Source organism: Ceratosolen solmsi, unplaced genomic scaffold (assembly GCF_000503995.2).
Source record: "Ceratosolen solmsi marchali unplaced genomic scaffold, CerSol_1.0 scaffold61, whole genome shotgun sequence".
Taxonomy (NCBI): Eukaryota; Metazoa; Arthropoda; class Insecta; order Hymenoptera; family Agaonidae; genus Ceratosolen; species Ceratosolen solmsi.
Window position 1 is genome coordinate 3,972,497 of NW_011948435.1, and position 17,014 is coordinate 3,989,510.

Here is a 17,014-nt window from a genome sequence, read left to right on the forward strand (position 1 = left end):
AAATAAAAAAAAAAAAAAAAAAAAAAAAAAAAAAAAAAAAAAAAACCAATACTTGTAAAAATGTCAATTTTATTATTATATTATGTACTTGTGATTTTTCTAAAACTCGAGAACTCACAGTGCATAATATAAACATACAAAATTTGATTGAAATATAAAGTTATTCATATACTTCAATAATATTTGAGTAAAAAAATCCATCATTTATAAGCTAGAAGCAGTGTAAGAAATGTTTAGTTATACATAAATTAGATATATATATATATATATATATATATATATATATATGTATATATATATATATCTTAAAAAATATAATCATTTTTCTAAAGATGCATATTTGAGGAAATAATTCTAATAGAATAGTGCAATCTAACTTGTAAAATTTTATCGTTTAAAGATTGCTTGAAAAATTGGAAAAAGAAAGTCATACTTACTGGCAATTGCAATGCGAATATTGTTAATTAATTAATTCATATTCCAAACGTTATATTCAATGTTTAGAGTTTATTCTATACTCCTTCGCATATCATTACGACCGTGTCCGCGCGCACGCGCACACATACACGTACACGCGCGTATTGGTTACATTTGATGTTTTGATATTTCTGTAGAATTTTGAAACTAATAGATCATAATACCTGTCAGTAGGCCTTTTCTTCTGCCTTTTCAAAAATACTTTTAATTAACAATTACATTTGCGCAGGCGCGTAAAATTTGCCGCCGTGGCAAAGTCCAGTCATCGCACCAACAACGACCTTCCAGACGATAAAAAATTCTGCTTTCCTTTTACAGTCAACGGCCTTATGAACGCCTGAAGTCACACATCCCCGATGGGCAGCATGAGGGTCAATCATTCGTCGCAGGCCCTGTCCGGATGCCGGAAGCTGTCCCTCGTCGCCCTAGTGATGTTCACCTGCGTGGCAACTGCCCTCGACATACGTGAGTACACTCAACTACTCCGTCCTAAGGGCACTTTCGCATTGTCATATTATTTCGATATTAATTAAAGGCTAGCTTATCATACTGGCCATTCTCCAGTTAAATAAATAGCAACTGATCGAGTTGGGAAATTATTATGAAATATCGGCTTAAAAGTTGTAATAAGATAATAATATTCGCGTAGAAATAGAAGAAATCGATTATAATGGATTCATGGTGTTTATAATCGTCCGGGCAAATTAATGAAATATCTGTTCGAATTAATAATATTATTTGGTATCTGGTGGTTATAATTTTTACGATAGTTTTACAATAATTAATAACTATTTAATAGAGCGTCAATTTATATTCTCTAAATAAGGTGCTATTTAATTAGTAATTAATAATATTTCTCATGTAAAATCATAATGGTTTTATGATAATAAATAGGAAATATAATTTTCAATGTATATTCCAAAATTGAATTAAAAAAAAAATGTTATTCTGTATTTAATTATATGCTATCTGAAAAATGAAAAACTACCAACATTCTCATTAAGATCAAATTTTAAACTTTTAATTTTTCTGCTCGAGTTAGATTGTAAAATTGTATTGAAATTTCTTTATATTCATGTTTAAAATTAATTCTCATAAAGTTGCGTGTAATAAAAGTACTTAAGTATTTGTAAATATTAAACATATAAAATGAAACATTCGCTCTCGAAAATACCCGACGAGTCTTTAAATGTGTAAACTACGTGGAGGCATTAATATTTTAAGGAAAATCTAATATCAGCAGACTAAGCTATTGCTAAATATTTTATGAACATCTTTCTATTTTAAATATACTTATAGGCATTTTATAAGAATAATGTTTTGATTATAAATAGATAAGTATTGATATTAAATTTAATTAAATTCAATGATTCTTATTCAATTAATCTATAATGATTTATGAATTATGAATTTTATATTATCCCATTCAAATAATTTTCCGAATAATAAATAAGCGTTACGGTGATAAGTTTCATTTTATTTTACATTATAAAAATTGAAAAACTATCACAGCTTATCTGTTATACTTATTTAAAAATTAATCATTAAATTAATCGTGTAAGTAAATTGATTATATAATTTAGAAATTGCAAATACAAGTAGTAAACGAAAAAATTTTTATTTTATATATAGAATATTATATGTTATAGCGATAAATTAATTTCAATAGATTTAAGTAGATTGATTTAATAAATTTTTAATTACCAGAGATTATAATTTAATATAAATATACAATTTGAAACTAAAATTGTAATCATGAACGTCGCATTTATATGTATTAATATGCTTCCATTGCTTTAACTAACTAGTTAACTAGAATTCTCCGAGGAAATAATAATATAAAATTCTTCGAAAGATTATTTAATTCAAAATACTCATTGCGAATCAAATTTTAATGCAATTATCTTATTTTCGGAATATTATCTAATCCCTTATGTTATTAATCAACATAATTTAAATAATCAATTTAGTCCAAAACCAACTATTACATTGCATATTTGACGCAAACATCTAAATTTTTTATGTAAAATTAAATCACCATATCATTTATAAAGCTCATAGAAAGAACAAAAAGCTTCCACTCACGCGGCCTTATCTTATTAGTAGGCGCGCGCACTTTCCGTTTCAAAATATGTGCCCTTGAGATTTTGTGTCTGTGTGTATGCGTATATGTACGCATATATATATATATATATACATATATATATATATATGCTTTAAAATTAATGAACGGAAGGTTAAATGTGTGGGGTGACTTGTTTCCATTTTTTATTATCAGAGTTCTGATATACCAATGGCTTTTGTATGTATACGTACACATATGCATATTTATGTAGATTTAAGTTACGTGCCAATGAACCAACTATATTTGGATATTATCGCGTGAAATAAACTTTTGCCGCATAATCAATTACGCGAATAGTTGAGGAGATTTTAGTTGTACACTATTACTCATATGACTAATTGACTTTAATATGACAGCTACCGCATTGAAATATGAATTTGTTAAAGCTTATTTGAAGAATAAAACAAAAATTCCATTGTAAAATATTTTTTATTTATATTGTATACTATGCGTAATCAAGTATATTTATATATTTCGTAGTTTTCTATTATTTATTATAGCAACGATTTTTATAATGCTATTCATATGTTATATATGATGTATGTTCATATGTTTATATATAAATATTTATATACAATGCTTTTTAACATACAATTCTATCAGATGAGAATCATATAATTCGATATAAATGTCCTGGAATGCATAGTAGGGTACTACGTTTCATTTTACAATTAAATTAGACTTAGTTTGAAATTAATTGAGATATTGCATGTACCTAGTGAAAAAATTATTTATATATTTTTACAAGGAATAAACAAAAAAAAAAAAGTTATATCATTATAAATATATATATATATATATATATTTAACAAATGATAAATCAGTATTAATCTTTAAGAAATGGAGATACAACTCGCAGAAATTAATATTAGGATAATTGAAAGGCTTAAGTAAAAGTTTATAATGATAATTTAATTGCTGAAAAATATATTAACTAAAATTATTGAATCATTATAATTAGGACAATTAAAATAATTATTCGTATATAAGTTTAGAAATGTATGCATACGTTACTAGTGAAATATGTTTTAGAATAAAATTTAAATTAAATATATTAAATTTCACTGAATTTGAACATTCTACCTAAATAACCAATTATATATCTATATGCTATAAGCTCTATAGAACAATCTCTCTCTCTCTCTCTCTCTCTCTCTCTCTCTCTCTCTCCGTCCCTCTTCTTGTCTCCTCTCATATATACATATATATATATATATATATTTTTCAAACATTTATTCTTTCTCACCCTTTCATTTTCTTCTGTTCTGTCCATTTCTCAATATTCATTTAATAAAGTCAACAATTTAGTGCTATCATCAATTATCTATCTCATCTGAAATAAATATGAGCAAGGAAAAAGCTACGACATGTAGAACATATTAATGCCGATGTATTGTACAACATAAAAAAAGATAATCGTTCATAAACCAACAGATGATAGTATATTGTTTATTGATTAAACAAGTATATCAGACGGCGAGAAACGTAACTCAGTTCCCAGGCATCGTGCCCTTGTTTTATAGATAAACTCATGTATAAGTCATGGAGTAAAAGAGCTTATGTTGTGTAACTGCGATAGTGTAGGTAAAAGCGATGCACGCTAAGCAGCTGCTCCCAAAATCGACCACCTCTTCTCTTTCTATTTTCAATCTCTCTCTCTCTCTCTCTCTCTCTCTCTCTCACTCACTCACTCACTCACTCACTCCCTCTCGTCCTTTCTCTCGCATTCTCCAATTTTATTTATCTGTCCAGCTATTTCTTATCAACTTTGTGTGTGTGTGTGTGTGCGCGCGCGCGCGCGTGTGTGTGACAGTCTTTTTTACTCTACCTTGGCGTATTCGCAGTCTCGTCGAACAATTTCTTATGGGTATAAGGACGCTTCCCGCTATACTAAAATTTTCAATTCCAACCATTTTACTCTATCTTTCTCTCTTCTATCTCTCTCACTTGCCATATACGTCTAACATTTGCACATACTTCGCTTCAGATTTCATTTCCGTTTAATCCTTATACATTATAGCTTCTTCTCTGGCTTCTCTTTTATTTCTATGTTTTCTTTTACCCGACTGAACTATTATAAAACTCACTTTTTGATTCGACTCTATGTTTCTGCAGATATTTTTAAATTAACTATGTAACATACTTTCTAAACTGTTTAAACAATAATGTAATTTTCATATTTTCTCACAAAGCACTTATGAATACTTATATTAATCCTTTATTAATTTTATTAATTGAATTAATTGAATTCTTAAAAATATATTTATAATATATTATTATTGTCTGCCGAGCGTTATTCTCTTTAATTCATGTTATATCTGTAATAATTATAAAACTTAATCTCCATAATGAAGAAATCAATATAGTCTGCTAATTTCATATTAAATTCATATTAAAACACAATTTAAATATTAACTATGAGATGTTCGTAATACATTACAGTACGTCACTAAAATATGATTGAAGAAATTTGTTGAAAAAACATTTAATAAAATGCATAAAAATTATAATCTTTCAAAAATATTTTATTCCGCAATATATTTTTCTTGCTAGATAATTAGTAAATTCAAATATGAGTTTATTATTAAAATTTTAATGACTATATTAATTTAAAAAATGTAAAGAAATCTCGTAAAGAATGCTTACTGGCTACTACTACTACTACTACTACTACTGCTCAGTCATGAATTTAATTAATTTTATGGATAGTGAAGAGTAAAATATAATAACATATACATAGTTCCTTATTTATTATTATATACTAAATCAGGATTATCTTAGTAGGTGGTATCACGCTATCAATACTTTTTATTTCACTGCTCAGAACGAAGCTCGAAGCGAGGACGACATTACAGTCCAAGTTAATAATGCACAACGTATATGTGCATCGGACCTCGAGGGACCAATTATTTTGAATTTAATTCAAAATAAAATGTGAGATATGGCATTGAGGATGAATGAAAGAGAGGCTAAAAAAGTGTAGAAAAGAAAAAGTCGTACGGAATAACGACAAGAGTATTAAATTCAATAAAATAATTCCTTATATATTAATATAACAGTTAAAAAAAAAAAAAAAAGAAGAAAAAAAGAGAAAAAGAAAAATCGTTTACAATTATGTTCTTATAATATAAAAATATTAATATAATATTTCATTTGAAAAATGTCGTTAATATATCAATCACAATGACGCGTATACATAAAACATTAATATCAATAGTATATATAAGCAAATTCAATAAGATCAAATATCAAATTCATTCACCCAATTACAATTGTTGTATTTATAAATAGATATATGCATATTTTGATTATATATTTGGAAAATCCATATACATATTTCAAATTAATTCTCATTTTAGTCGAAATACGCTACGTTAAAAAATATAATTAATTTTACATCAATTGATTCAATATTAGTTTTGAAATCATTAATAATTACAAATGTAATAAATATTCTTTCTTCGTATGCCAAAATTATGTACTCTTTTTATATAAATAACGCAAAATAATTTAGCTTTCATTGCCATCAACATTACTTCCATCCTTGCAAATTTTACTACTTAATAAAAGCATATTTTTTTATTTAGATTATAATATATCATTCATAATATAATTACAATATTACTTTAATTATAACATTAGAAAATTGAATGATAATCGAAACATTCTTAAATATCGTTAAAATATTTCGACAAATACACTTACTACGTATTCTTTCAATACTTTAACATAAAATATAATATTAAATTCGAATAATTACAACATTATTTGTTGATTAAAGAATTAAAAATAGCTATTAGTTTTATAAGGTACACATTTCAATTACACACACATACAATAATAACAATTGAATCGTTTATTTTAAATAAATATTAGTTGTTAAATATATTATAGAAAGGTGTACTATGATTTAATACAATTAATTATAAGAAATTAATAAAAAACATTCTAATATGAACTAATTTTCTAATTAATTTAAACAATAATAATTAATGGAACAATAAGTGAAAGCTGGCATGTAAAAATTACAAAAACTATACGGTTTACAGTTCTCGCAAATCAGAAAATTATATCTAAAATTCGTTAAATGCAACTGTATTGGCATCAACAGTGTAGAACGCATAACGAGTCATCTGAATTTCGAATTGCAATCTGAATGTTGCTTCGGCTGTATAGCGACATAAATTATTAACTAACTAATTTATTAGGGCATCCACACATTAACATTTATATTTAATATGAGCTTCCTTATAAGGAATATTTCAGTGAATGTAAAATAATTGAAGAAAACATTAATTATAAACATTAATGGTTATATTATCATATAAATACATAGATATGGCCTAATGTGCAAAAATTATTAATTTTTTAAATGGAATGATATGTGTAAAATATACACTGTACGCTTTACAAATATATAATTTTCTCAATACTAAACAATTAGATGTATTTCTATTGAATTTTAATTAACCTATTGAGATATAATCATTGTATTATAAATTATAAGAATATCAAATAGAATACCGCACGTATAATTTTATGATTTCTTTAATTAATTGGAATAATTGTAAATTTAAGTTATATTTAATTTTCGTAATATCAAAAATATATTATATATATATATATATATATATATATATATATATAACTTTCAATACTTCCTTACTTTCATATAAAATATCCATCTTATTTTATGAGTTATAATAAAACTTTAATGATGTAATTTTTTTAAATAATAAGAACAATGAGAATTACTATTCAGTTAATTAATTTGTATTCTCCATGCTTGGCATCGATTAAAGAAAGTAGAAAATTCTCATTCATTACAAATGTGTACAAAGCATTAAAAACAATTGCACGTAAATAATTATATTCCAAGCGTAGAGGCACGTATATTATTACAAAAAAAAATATAAAAAAAAAAACACAATATGCTATACTGGAGTGTGGTGCGCTCTACCGCAATATCGTGCCAGAACATCTCCACCGGCTCAGGCAGGATGCCGCGACTCCCCTCGGGCTCGTATTTCGAAGTCAAGCCCCGATAAATGTCACTAATGTCACCGATTCCATCCCGTATGCGTCCCACCTTCCTTTTCTCCTAGTCCTTTGCCTTGCCCTCCAACCCCACCCACCCACTACCACCCTATCGCTCGCTCGCCCTTACTCGCTCCTTCTCTCTCCCTCCCTCTCTCTCTCTCTCTCTCTCTCTCTCTCTCTCTCTCACACTATCCCTCACTATTTCTCTCTTCCGCACCAACCCTCTTATAGTTATCCCACTCCACTTCCCACTCCGACCACTTCTGTCGTTACATCGTAACGACCTACTTGAGTTAACGTCTACATGTCTGAAAGTCATGAAAAAAGAAAAAAAACGGCGTACGATAAGACAACCAAGAAGATGATGCAGTAACATATGTACTTGGTCACTCATGAACACGAACAAATATAAAGAAATAGAAAAGATATAGAACAGCATAGGCAAAACATAGATAAATGAAGAGTATCAAATGTAATATTTAAGTGTGTTTAATGAAATTATTTCATATACAATGGGAGTAAAGTATACGGACTTTGGAATTATTAAAATGTGGCAATAAGTCTAATATTATTTCCATCAACAGTATCGAATATACAAATCTATCGGCAATATTCTCATGCTCAAAGTACAATTTCACATGTTAAAAAAAATTTTTAAGTCTTTATTATTCATTAGAATGCGAGCACATGTTTCGTAATTGTTATATATTTATAATTTTGAAACTATAAAATGACACCTATATATATATATATATATATATATATATATATATATAATTGCTCCCTCTTACAATTACCACACAATAATTTCCAGACGACGACTCCCACACTCTCAAATGCTGCGACTTCAATGCGTTGATATCCTTTGACCGATTCTTGCACAACCACCTCAGTATAATCATTCATACACCATACAAAAGGAAAATGGAGCCTCTTACATTCGTGTAATGAGATACACGTACAATGGGACTTGTACATCATCCCGACTTCCCTGCCCCTTTCGCCACGATCCTGCGATTTAAATCGTGAATGTCATTACAGTTCAATTAAAAAATTATTGAATCCGTATTAGCATGAGCTCTTTATGTTTTTAATAATTAAAGGCAACATCTCGACATTGTCCAATTTATCCTTTAGTTTTAGTTAATTTAACTTTGAAAAAGATATCTTTACATTATATTTTTTATTATGCCGATTGCCAACTATTTGGACAGAAAATATGTCTAAGAAATCATTGAATGTGATGCACGCTGCTTTTGTCGCTACTTGTCAATCGTCCTATTTTTCAATAAAATCAACATATTCGGTCGAATAATGTGTATTTACTAGGTGCATCTAATATAGTCTAATTTAATGGCGACAATGACAATTAACCACAATATCAATATTGATAAATGTGTAGGTACGACTAGACGGTAGGCCACGGTCTCCTATTATTAAATAGAATATTAAATAAAAACAATCCAATATAATAATAATATTAAATGTTGACCAATAATTGTGGCCTTACTTTTCGAATTAATATTTATTTTTACAATACATAATTTACGATTTTCACATCAAATATTTTATTATAGTATAAAAAATATTTGGTGATGGAAGATGCCATTCCACTTTGGCACCATTCCCTTATTTGCTTATCCGTTGTTTCGCTCAATTCTCATGTTATCGAATTATCAATTGCAACGAGGACTTATATCTATTATCTTATCTAACAATTTATTAAATTCTGCATTCATTTAATGTATTGCAGCAATTTTGAAAATTTAAACAATTTAGGAGCATTAAATAATGTTTAAACGCAATGAAAACGTTGGAGTTTTCAAGGTGATGATTTTCAATTTTACGAAAAACTATTTGACATAATATACAAATTTTATTTATTACAAACATTAGAATTACTTATTAATTTAATATATAACTTTTTAAATTGTTCATTTGCAATTAATTACTTCAAAATACTTAATTTCTCATTAATAGATATATATTGCAATAATGATTTTATTGTAATACTAAATACGAAATTTATATAAATTTTTATTTTGTTTATTATTATTTGTGAAATGAGGTTAAAAATACTTTACCCAATTATATAATAACAAATTTTATTATATAATGAAATTGTAGATATAAAATTTACTTATGTTAAATTTTTGTCTTTCGTATATTATTTCCTTATATGTGTGTCTGCGCGCGCGCGCGTGCGCGTAATGTTAAATATGTGATATTGACTTTATTTTTAACACATTTAATCAAAAGAGCTTATCGGAATTTAATTTATATTCAGTATAATATTTGATGGACAAAATATTCCTGTAAGATTGTTAAGCATTTTAAAGCCGATTACTAAAAAATAATAGGACTTAATAAAAAAACATTTTAATATTAATAGTATGCATATGGAATACATGTGTTAAAGAAAAATTATTAAAAAATATTTTCAAAATGATATTTGTATATCTGAAAAATTTCTAAATGTATCTATTACCTTCTAATAATTCACGTCGTATTTAATAAAATATAATATTTATGAATTTACTTTTCAATTGCCTATATATATATATATATATATATATATATACTCTGGACTCATCAACGTTGCTAAGAATATTTTTAAATATTATAAAAAATTCTAAAAAATATTATAAAATTATATCGACATAGATAAGTTAAGCAACTGAGATAGTTGATTAATTGATACAAAATAACCGAGATATTTTTACATTGTCTTTTTCAACAATTAATTATTATTTACATTATAATAATAGAATGATTATATAATGATTAATTGTACATAGTTTATATTGGTTCTATAACTAATATTGCTCGAAGCTTTTTCCACGAACAGGTGAAGTTCAAAATGTATGCGAGCAAACGTAGTCGCAAACATAGAAATAAAATATAAGAATAAAACATAAGAAACCAAAATCTATATTAGAAGGTTGAATGAGTTTAGGCTGGCGACGGTCTTGTAGACATTGTTCGGTTCTGTCCCTTGTCAACCTATAACTCCTTTACTCCCTAACGCTGCTTTTTTCCTTCCTCCGCTGACGTTTTCCGCTCCTGAACTTTCGCCCGTCTTGTTATGCTAAATGGTTCGTCCTCGAAGTAAGTAAACAGTCCGTACAAAGATGTACATGGAAAATACGAGCCCGAGATACGTTTTTGAAAACTTCTGCTTGAAGAGATCTTCAAGAGCTCATCTGCCCAAGAGTCACGCACATTTTCTTCAACCGTGCGTGCATATATGTCCACGTATCACTAAAGAGTCACAAGGTCATAAAATACTTGCATTACGCTGCAAAATTATTATTCTTAAAGAACAATATGTACTATTTAAGGGATTAATTGTGCATTAGTATTATCGGTTGAAACTTAAGATAAATAGTACGAGAAAATCAAAATAGCTTCTCAAATGGTTAAAATATAACTTATCCGTATTTATAAATAGATATGAATTTAATTTATAAAATTTGTTTAAGCCTTTAATGCTTTTTTGCATTGTTAAATATTTTTTCAAAAATGAATATTCTCAACAAATGATATGTTACAATGCTTTGTTTGCAGTCAAAAAACTTTTTAATCTTCATTTCTCAATAAATATAATCACAATTTTTTTTTTAAGAAATAATTCGATCCACTTTTATATAAAGATCTATACAAAGATAAATTACGAAAAACTATTATATTATTCTAAAATTATAATATAAGCTACTAATATAAGAAAAGTATAAAGATTAAAAACTACTGGATTAAATAATTGTTTTAAGCGTAATCAAGAATCTCTTCTTTCATTTACTTTTGCGCTAAATTTAATAAAATGCTGATTTCAAAGAATCTGCAATCATTAGGTAATAATGAACGATATCCTTGAACAATTCAATTGCAATAAAATTCTAAACTAATAATAAAATGTTAAACTAATATTATATGTTTATATTATACAATTATAATATTAAATAAGATTTGTTAAGATTATTTCTCTATATACATATTAAAGAATATTTCACATCTCTGCTTTCTGCTTTTTAATCTCATTGTATCTTAACGTAAACGAAGAAATTACAATTGAATTTCAATTATTTTATTCGTAACTTTATGACTTTTATATAATTTAAATTATCAACATACATTTTAATATACTAATAAAGTGCTATGAATCTATATATATATATATATATATATATATATGGAGAAATTTTATTCTTTATACTTGTAAAATTTCCATAATAATGGATAATAATGAAAATTAAAAATGCATCCATTCATATCCACAGAAATATATATGTATGTGTGCATATCTGAATTCGCGTGCATAGATGAATGTTTGCATGTATGCATATGTATGCATCCTATTCAAATTTTACTATGTAGTATTTAAATTCAATTACATTTTAGTATAATAAAATTTTTTAAGTATTACAATGAAACATCAATAATATGTATAAATATATCAGATACATTAATTTATGAAAATATTTATTCAAAACATTAGTTGTCCTACATTTATAATTTATGTAAGTCTCTGGCTAAATATCACAATCACCAGAAATATCAATCATTGCTCTACTCGATTAAATCGGACATTAAGTAAGAATGAATCAATGGCTAATATTTATTTCTGTCAAATTAATCTACATCAAAGTCAAATTAATTAGAATATTAAGATTATTGTGTGAAGTACCGAATAATCAGGTAGTAACAAATACACACTTACGTTATTCTTTCAGGTCAGTTAACTAGATTTGTTATTAGAAATCGAATTGTCTCATAGGCCACGATAATTACAAACCCTTATGTTTTTGCAGTAATAATGACACGCGAATAATATCCAATGTAAATATGAAACGGCCTATTTATCAATTTTTACGTACAATTCCTTCTCGCATCGCATAAAACACCCCCTTATTGCAATATTAACAACAACAACGATAATGATATTTCTAAATAAGGCGAAGAATTATAATAAAACGAATGGGAAAAGGATAACGAAAGCATTATTAACTTTCATTGCTCTTTATAAATAAGAATAATTTAATTTTTAATAAACTATGAATATCGTCGTATCGGTGAAAAATAAGTAGAAAAAATATTTACGAATCTTAATTGATATTTGAATATATCATTATATTTATTGTAAATATGAAAACGAATAATATAATGTGTAAAAATTTAAAGAACATTAGTGAGCGGAGAAAATTTCTTTTGCTTGTTTATTATTTCGTCAACTAGACTGTCGACAATTAATGAAAGTATCTGTAATTTATAAACTATTATTGAAGAAAAATTTTTAATTACATAAAGAAATAATTCAATTTAGCCAAAGCACTAACTTTTGCCTTGCCAAGTACATTAATTTTATTTAAGAAGACTAATTCTTATATTTTTAATTGTCAGAAAGTAATCTTCAAATGAAAAATTATGATTTATTTTATCAAAAAGAATAATTAAGCACATCATTATTAATTGATAAGAATTTAACGTGTGTGCAACTGTAAATAGTTACTATATTAATTATAATAATATAAATTTAAACTAGAATATATATTTATTAACTAAATGTATAATATTATTTTAACCAAGCTTTATATTATATATTAGTACCTCTGTATATGCATGTATGCCACAGTGTGTGTGTGTGTGTGTGTGTGTGTGTGTGCGCGCGCGCGCGCGCGCGTATCGCACTTATGTTAAGGACGTATGGATTATCGAAGTCATTGGATCAATTATATTTATAATATTATAGAATACTAATTCGATGCCAAAAAATGTCAATACTAGTTAAATTATGCGGTTTGTATAAAAAAATTAACAAATCATTGATTTGCCAAAATTTAATTATTAAAACTGAAATTGAGTCGACATTATTTTCCAAATTCTGAAACGTTCTTCAGATTTTCGTAAATTCTTCTTGAGAGAAAGATTACTGTCGTTATATCTTTGAACATAATTACTAATGGCAATGAATTTAAACCATTAAACAAATACTTAAGATGTAGCACAGAAAGTACAAATGTGGAATTTTGTTATTAATGAAAGTAAAATTCAAAAAAAACATTGAACGAATCTTACATTTTTTAATTACTTATCCATTATGACTAAATTTCAATATTATTAAGAAAGCAATAACAGCAATATTAATAATAAACAAATATAATAATAATAATAAATTAATATATTCTCAACGATCAATAACTTTTACGATAAAAACTTTGAATTAAAATATTGAGAAGTTTGTATTGAAACTTTCTTCTATCAATCAGTAAAGATTGATTAAAAAAAAAAAAAAAAAAAAAACCAGAAGAAGGCTAAATCAAAATTATACTATAAAAGTAAAAAAATAATATATAACTAATTAGCAGTTTAATTGTACACCGTACAATTGTATATATTATATGAATCGCGTTTTCTCCAAGTCAAGAAAAAAAGAAAAAAATAATAGTAATAATAACAATAATAATCATGGACAATTTGCGGCTTAATATTTTACTTTGTGAATGAAATTGCCGAAGAATAGCTAATATTACAATATAATTCATTAGAAAATAAACGAATGAAATTGAATGGAAGGAGGCTATGCTCTAAATACTTGAGACAATATTCGTCTTATCATTGAAGTTGATGAAAGATCAGCCGCCCTTCGATCATCAACTATTGTCGAATTTTACAAGTCTCGGGACGACGCTCAAAACGCTATAATGAACGAGGAACGAGGAAATTGAGAGAGCTAATCTAAGTCGAGGCATTGCAAAATAGTCGAGCTTTTCTGATAGACAATGAAGCTCCTCGAAAGCTTAACGGTGCCCAAAGTGCTTTCAAAGCTACCAGAATTTTGGGTCCGGATGTAAACATTGCCAAAGCCATGTTACCCTACAGTTAGTCGTGCCATCCACTGTCGCTGACTCCCACTCGGCTTTTCTTTGCACATGTTGACAGCAAAGTTTTAAAACAAGGAGCGAACAAAGAGAAACTAAATGCTTGTCACTTATGGCGCACTCGCGCGTATACGTGTATGACATTGCCAGCCGAGTGTGATCTAATTCACACATACGTAACCACGCAAAGGTATTCTCGCTATATAAATATGCGATTTGTGGAGACTCGCTAGAGGGACGAAAGACTGCTAACTGATGGTAGAAATAGCATGGCATTGTAATTAAACTTAGTTCCTCTCATATTTGATGTTATTTACGTAGGTTCATTTACTTTATCAAGTTCTCAATGCTCATTGTTAATGGCAAACGGTATATAATAATAATAATAATAATAATAATATTTATACTTTGCGTAATGTCACGTCATTCAGTTTTTAATGCTAATAATAATAATAAAATATGTACATTCGGTCTCGAATATTTATGAATAACATTCTCGGATTAGCCATTATGATTTTACAATTACTAGAATAAGCCTACTACAATAAACGTTGATATTAACTTTAATGTATTCATTTTTAACTACAACTTTAATTGCAGTGTCACAAACTGCTCTTTCTAGTAAAACAGTATGCGAGTACATTTATAATGTTGGCTAAATGTAAATGCATTACCAGAAGTATTTATTCGATATATACGGAGTTGAAGTTGAAGTTGAAGTTGAAGTTGAGAGTTCGACGCCTCCATCGCGCCACTTCAATTCTATCTCTCTGGCTGTCTACTAACGTTCGTTCTGAAAATGACGGTTTCACGACCCGAGGACTCACTGCCGTCGTTACATTTGTAATATTAGATCGACTAAATAAAAGTATGAAGTTTGATGCGCCACTCAATAAACAATTAGCATATCCATCTTAATTAATTAAAATACACGATTTACGTGGTTCGGCAATAGTGGGCCCCACTTTTCTAATCTACGCGGTCTAAACGGCCTCGTTTCCCATCCCTTCCATTACGTCGGTCATACACTCACTACTCTCTTCCGGTTTTCGATCCAACCTAATGTCCAATCTTAACCCACATCTGCTTTCATTTACTTTCTCGCTGTATGTTAGTTTTTGCGAAATATTTCTTAAATGCATTAATATGCTTTTGATTACCAAATATTAAAGTATAATCTAAAAACACGTTAAAGGTGGATTACACTCATCTCGGAAGCCAGTTGAGGAAAATTTTTTCAATTTTATTTCAGACTAATGTTACATTTATAAATCATGAAACAATATTCCATGCGCAAAACTTTGTTAAAAAATTCTAAAAATATTTATATACTAAATATACAGTGATTTTATGCGTTGATAGATAAATTTTTTTGCATAAATATGCTTTAAAAGAGCAATGATTTATTGCTTTACTGTGCTTTCTTTTGGAATGGTCATATGTATTATTGAAATTTAAATAGAAGGAATAAATTATAAGAAAAATGCTTAATCTCTAATATAAATTAGATGTAATCTGAATTATTTTCAGAAAACTATAGAGATGGAGAAAGATGAAAAATGGGACAGAATGGGGTTATTGGAGCGTGGAGGGGTTAGGGGAAGGAGAGATAAATAAAAGAATAATAAAAAAAAAAAAAAAAAAAAAAAAAAAAAACTAGTAAGATGTGGACGAATAATATCTTGCTAGAACAATTTATTTTGTTATGTTAAAGTCGACGCTGCCAGTAGTGCACCGAAGCTAAACTTTTAATGACTTCTTTCCAAGTGTTTCTTACGCGACATAGTAGACGTCTGTACATCTGAAACCGGTAAAATTTAACGAGATACGTTAAAGTATTGGTCCTTCGATGCATGTAAAATACACAAACATGGCTTCCTCTCACATTTACGATTAACATTGACTTTCATACATTAGTTATCATTGATAAGCATTACTTCATTAAATTAACTATCTTGCTTTTACAATAAGCTCACCAGTTTATGTAAATAATTAAAATTTAGTACAAATATTATTATTAAAATTATTATTAAAATACATAGTGCATTTTTATAAGAATAAACTTTTAATGAATACAATATTTATTGAATTAAATTTGTTTTTTTTTTTTTTTTTTTTTTTTTTTTTTTTTTTGACGCGTTCTCTAATATAACGAAGTGAAACAATTATTAAATTAATAAATTTTTACGACACAATTTGGTATTTCTTTTACGAATGTATTAAATTCTTCGAATATTTTAGTTTTAATATGATTGTCAAAATTATTGCATAATAACAACATTATGGATCAAACTTACATATAATACGTGCATTGCCATAATAAATGTCAATACATCCAACGTAATATCTATACTTTCTATTGTAAGAATAACTGTCCATTGGATATTTATGTTTTATTCGCGTATAGTAAAAATAAATGTTCAATTATCAGATTAATTTTTACGACCCCACAAAACTCTTCTTAAAAGCTATATAGTTATTATTTTAGATAAAAGTT

General features: G+C 27.2%; 1 protein-coding gene across 1 annotated transcript in view; it reads left to right on the forward strand.

The window, feature by feature from the left end:
- Window positions 1–800: 800 nt before the first annotated feature.
- LOC105364996 (discoidin domain-containing receptor 2-like) overlaps window positions 801–17,014 on the forward strand; it is a gene marked incomplete at its 3' end in the record, with an annotated part of 143,771 nt that continues 127,557 nt past the window's right edge. The window contains exon 1 of the mRNA XM_011503041.1: window positions 801–942. Coding sequence (XP_011501343.1) covers window positions 834–942 — 109 coding nt within the window. The remainder of the gene's footprint in view (window positions 943–17,014) is intronic.